This window comes from Mandrillus leucophaeus, unplaced genomic scaffold (genome assembly GCF_000951045.1).
Source record: "Mandrillus leucophaeus isolate KB7577 unplaced genomic scaffold, Mleu.le_1.0 Scaffold673, whole genome shotgun sequence".
Classification (NCBI taxonomy): Eukaryota; Metazoa; Chordata; class Mammalia; order Primates; family Cercopithecidae; genus Mandrillus; species Mandrillus leucophaeus.
In genome coordinates this window covers 317,203-322,943 of record NW_012107286.1, presented here as the reverse complement: position 1 = coordinate 322,943, position 5,741 = coordinate 317,203, and the positions used below count along the sequence as shown (strand labels likewise).

Sequence of the window (5,741 nt, the reverse complement as noted above, 5' to 3'; positions counted from 1 at the left end):
CAGGCTGGTCTCAAATTCCTGGCCTCAAGCAATCCTCCTCCCTCAGCCTCCCAAAGTGTTGGGATTACAGGCATGAGCAGTGGCCACTGAAGAGAATTCATGAAGGAATTATTGACAGAAGCGAAGTAGGTTTAAGGGAACCAACAAGAAGCACTGAGGCACCCCAGGAGTAGGGACAATAGGAATTAACCACCACCTAGGCTTGAAGGGCAGCAGGCACAAGAAGAAGTGCTCTCAGAATCCAGTGAGAGCTGGAGCTGGGCTGAGGGTCACAGTCATAGATGAATGCAGCTAGAACCCGTGTCCAGACTGTCCTAGGAGAGGAGGAGAAATGCCCCAATCTCACTCTCCGCCCTCCAGGGCTTTCTGTGGCTGAACTGGGGCCAAAGGGCGAAAGAGCTGGGAGCACCCCATAAGGTGGAGAATGTTTGGGGGTGGCGGGGGGTGCAAAAGGAGCATGAAACTGAAGGCCCTTCTTATTATAAGATCACTTCTCCCTATCTGAATTTTTTCCAAAATGAACGATATTATTTCAGCATTAAAATAGAAGAGAGGAAAATTAAGAAATAAAAATAAGGGAAAATCGCTATTGCTGCAACACATGAAATATCTTTTTAGATGAAATAATGAAAAAACCTCCTAAAGTCAGCAAGTAGCCTATTTCAGTATAATATGAAATATTTGCTACATTTAGTTTCCATCCCTGACTGTTGACTTTGATCCAAACGTTATTGTACACACTGGAAGATAAAAGCAAACTATCCTTTAAAAGAAAATACAGAGGAAAACTGTAGCTGCTGTGACTGCAAGTAATATGGAAATATCACCCAACTAGCTATGAAAAACCTTTGATATCCGCAAGTGTACAAATACATAGACTTCCTCTCTGCAATAGACACCCCTGTGGAGCACTGTGGGAACCTATTTCACATTCCATAATGAAAGGCTGTGGAGAAATAGAATTCTTTTGAGGGCTTCTTTTTGGAATACATCACATACACTATCAAGAACTGTGTAGCCTCCTCTTCTTAAATTTTAACCTGGATACTTTTTCTTCTATCCTTTCCCTTTCCCAGATCCTTAGCTCCCTCAAGAAGGTCTCATAATTTGTTGCCCCATTCCCCAACCAACCTCTTCTATACAGTGTGCCATGACCTGTCATCAGCCCTTTTATCGAAACATGGAAATAAATCATTGAAATTTTATTGTCCCCGGAAGTTTCTACAAGATTAAATTTGTACCGTGAGAGCTTACGATGAAGGCATTATTATATGAGCCACTTCTAATCCTCTTTTACACCTATATGTACAGCCATGGGTTTTCAAGGACCATGTTTTCTAGGCAGTATTTTCAGGTTTGGGGTTTGGGTTTTGGGTTTGCTGTCAGGCAGGGTCTCACTCTGTTGTTCAGGCTGGAGTGCAGTGGCGCAATCATGGCTCGCTGCAGCCTCAACCTCCTGAGCTCAGGTGATCCTCCCACCTCAGCCTCTCAGGTAGCTGGGACCACAGGCCCATACTACTATACCTGGCTGTTTTTTGTATTTTTTGTAGAGACAGGTTTTTGCCATGTTGCCCACACTGGTCTCGAACTCCTGGGCTCAAGCAATTCATCGTCAAGGCAGTATCTTAAATTGCACTTTCTGTTTTGCTTTTGTGTAAATAAAATAATCTGTGTGCCCATAATGAATAATTAAAAAGTGCTGACTTATAACATTTCATTGAATTAATTTAATTAGTAGTTTAAGACCATTTTGTCTATGGAGCCCATAGGGCACTGTGATAAAAAATGGTAATTATGCAGAAACAGAAATAACCTTTGTGTCTCCTAAGAGATCCCTAATTTTGCATTTGTTGATTTGTGAGACTCGAAAACGTTAGCTACATTATTGAATTAGCATGTGTGTTACATTTAATGACCTTTCAATCATTTATAGAATACATTAATAGGAACTATAGATCCCTTAACTATATAGAAGGCAATTGGTTCTTTTTAATATATTGAAAAGACACTTAGAAGATCGTCTTTTGTGCAAGTGAATTTCAGCAATTTTACAAATCCCATTTGTTAGAAATAAGAAAATATGGCCATGAACATCAGAATTAGGTCTTTTGATGTGATTTCTCTGTTGAAGAATGAAGATAAAAAAGAAAATTTTACAAAACAATTTCCTGTTCAAAAATGTTGTTCTAAGTTGTTTTTTACCCACATATTTGCTATGAGCTTTAGCTTCACACTACTCATAACTCTGCATGTACATTTTTGACGGTAAAAACAAGTACAGTAACAACAAAAACAGAGCAAACAAATACTCCCAGTGGGAACTGAGCACACAGTCAAGGATGGGATTTGGCCTCTGTACAGTATTTTTGGTTACTGTGGCCAAGTACTTGATAAATACATTTCATTTTAGAAGTTATTTTTGTCAGTTTCTTTTACCTATTGACATTTTTCATTACTGATTAACTTTTCCAATTTCCTTTACTTTTGCAGTTTGCTTTGGTATTTACAAGTTTCTTTGACCATTTGCAGGGGCTGAAAAAGAACTGGGAAAAGGTGCATAAAGAATTCCAGTCCCTCTCGATCTTTATAGATACCATATCAAAGAAGATCCGCAAGCAGAGGCTGGAAGAAGAAATGAAACAACTGGAACACTACATTGGTGTAATTGAAAAGCACAAAATTATTTATATTGCCAATAAGTAAGAATGGATCTTTAAAGTATAGCAATTTCAATGCAGGGAAAAAAAACATAGAAAATATAAAAATAAAACTCCACGTTTTTCAAAAATGAAAATACTATGAAGAGAATAAAAATAGACTTAATCAGAATGCTTAGGCAATGTGCAAAGAATAATTGAGTTATTCACTTACACAGGAAGAAATTTTGTTTTTACTAGTGTCACGTTTTCCACATATAAACTATTACATTTGAGAATATGTGTTCCAGTTCCACAATGTAATTCATTATTATTACATGTTTCACATAAACATTAATTTCTAGGTACTGAAAAATAAAGTCAGCACTCAAAACTTCACTTTTTTTTTTCCTGCAGTGCATGATACCAACAGCACAACTTTGAAAACTGTTAAGTATTTTGAACTGCAAATGGTAACATGTGCCTTCTTACTACTCTAAGTGTCTCCAACACATTGTTTCTGAGCTCCACAAATGCAAAAGATGTATTTTCCTGTGGCCCATGACATTTGCAGTTATTCCAAGTGATAAATATTTTCAGTATTCATAACACTGTATATGATGAAAGGCTTCTATTTGGAGGAAGAAAAATTAAGAAGACAACTTACAAAATCAAGACGACAACTTACAAAATCAAGACTACAACTTGTAAAAGGCATCACTGAGGATGATTAAGGAGAATAGCCTCCTTTCTAGCATACTAACTTCGATATTCTTGTTTTATTCCACAACTCACTATGCATATCTTATTTAAATGTTTTTTTCCTTTTAGTCCTTTCTACTTATCTATTTTATGAATTCTGAAGTTACATTTGTAAGATTACATAATCTATTAAGCAATAAGTTTATGTTAGTAGAGCTGTTTTCAACCCAAAATAAGAAAAATAGCTCTAAATATCTAAGAGGAAAAAGTTATTTTATGAAATTTTAAATTAGAAAAATTGGGTAAAATATTTGCAACTATAAAATATCAGAGAAGTAACCATTCCTACTACTTACACTGGTTTTTATCCTCTGGACAACATAAAAAACAAAATATGGGAGTCTTTCAAGCTTTTTTTGCAAACACAGAATTTGGAAGCCTTATAGAAAAGCTTATTTTGGTTACTTAAAGAAAAATAGTTCACATACAATTTTTTTTGAAGAGTCACTTGAAACTTGTCTGTATGAGTATCTTTATTCCTTTATTAACTTAGGGTGGATATAAAATAAAGGATAATATATGATACGTTCTCACTTACCAAGAATGGTTGGTTGCTATTTAGGGTAGGCTAACAGCTGTGATAGTACACTCCAAAATGTATAATTACATAAACATATATTCAATTCTTGCTAACATAGCAGTACTTTGCTGTGAGCAGGTCAGCAGGAACTCTTTTCTGCAGTCACTCAGGGACCCAGACTTACAGAGTGGGTAGGATGCACCTGATCCAGAGTTAGGGAGAGGCATGTACAGGCCAGGCCTAGAAATGATGCATATCATTCCCGTTTGCATCGCTAAGTAAGCAACTTAAGTTACTTTAACAAACTAACTCCAAATCTCAGTTGCCTGATACAGATACATTTTTCATTTACATCACTGTGCAATGCGACTAAGGGTGGGGGTATAACTCTGTTCCCTCAGTCACTCAGGGGCCCATTCTCCTTTTGTCTGGTGGCTCTGTTGATCCAGGCAGCCTTTCTCTTCCAGTTCAGGATGAGATGTTTAGGTAAGTATTTTATTTGTGAAATGATTGCTATACATACTCATTTTTAAATAATTCAAAATCGGTAGCAATGCAAAAATATTCTAATTACTTTAGCCTTATGGATATTATGCTTTGAAGTCATGAGTGGGAGTTGCCTTAAATGTTAAAATCAAAACTTTGTGGTTTTAACAGCTAATTCTTTTGCCTTCTGTAAATGTCTACTGAAGAATCTAGACTTTTCTCTATGGTCTACACTGTTGTCCTATATGGACATTGTTGCTTTTCTTTCACACAGCCTTCAGAGTGAAACATTCCCATCCATTGTTCCTGGGAGGGTGATCCCTACCATGGGATCCCAACTTTGGATAAAGCCAGTTCAACCTCCCCCAATCCATACACATACATACCTGGGTCATCCTATCACCCAGAAGAGGGACAAACACCTGACTTGGACAGCTGGCCAGTGACTGATCAGATTCTCTCTCTCTTGAGAGCATGAATTAAGAGACATGGAGACTGCAGTCACTTGGGAGTAGACACCTGAAACTAAAAAGTCAAACTTCATTATGCAGCTAGTTTGACTTGGTTTCTCTTCCTGTTCAAAGGAAGAATGGGTAGAATAAAGATTTGATGTGGTCTGGCCCCTTGTCTATGATCTTTTTAGCTTGATTTCTTGAAATGCTGCTTCTTCCCTACCCACTGTAACTGGCATTCTGATAGTACTGAGGTACTAGAGACCTCCCAGATCTGCACACATCGTTCCCTCTGCCCAGAAAACTGCCTTTTTCTTTCTCTCATCCTACATAGCTGCCTGGCAAATCCCTAGTCTTCATCAGCTCACATCACATTTCCATGACAATCCTCTTTGATTCCTCAGAATCTGGCCTTCCTTTATGGCACTGGTCATATTGTATTGTGCATATCTGGTTATTTGCCTGTTATCCATGAAATTGCAAGCTTGTGGGGGAGAAGACACTGTGTATCTTTTCATCTACATTCCTTAGAATCTGCAGGACAGCTGGTATAGAGAAGATACTCAAAAAATCCTTAATGAATAAAGTAATGGACCGTACCCAAACATGTATTTTAATGATCTCTTGACACTATTATCATGACATAAGTCAGAGTTGGAGGACAGAGAATTTGACTACTAAACAAACCAGATGATTCCATACCCATCAGTTAATACATAATCAAAGTAGGAGGAGGCAATTTCACGTAGTGCTTAAGAGCTCAGGTACTGAAGTCAGGCGGCCTCTGGTTTGCATTCCAGCTCAGCTGCTTACTAACTATGCTACATAACCTTTCTAAACCATGTGTTCCTTTTCTGTAAATGGGGTTGCTAACCCATTCCATGA

The 5,741-nt window shown here is 37.6% G+C and overlaps 1 protein-coding gene across 2 annotated transcripts in view; it reads left to right on the top strand.

The window, feature by feature from the left end:
• ENKUR (enkurin, TRPC channel interacting protein) overlaps positions 1 to 5,467 on the top strand; it is a 79,224-nt gene extending 73,757 nt beyond the window's left edge. For both annotated transcript variants that reach the window (XM_012002012.1, XM_012002011.1), the window contains exons 5-6: positions 2,530 to 2,699; positions 3,054 to 5,467. In XM_012002012.1, coding sequence (XP_011857402.1) covers positions 2,530 to 2,699; positions 3,054 to 3,060 — 177 coding nt within the window. In that variant the 3' untranslated portion in view covers positions 3,061 to 5,467. The remainder of the gene's footprint in view (positions 1 to 2,529; positions 2,700 to 3,053) is intronic.
• The last annotated feature ends 274 nt before the right edge of the window (positions 5,468 to 5,741 follow it).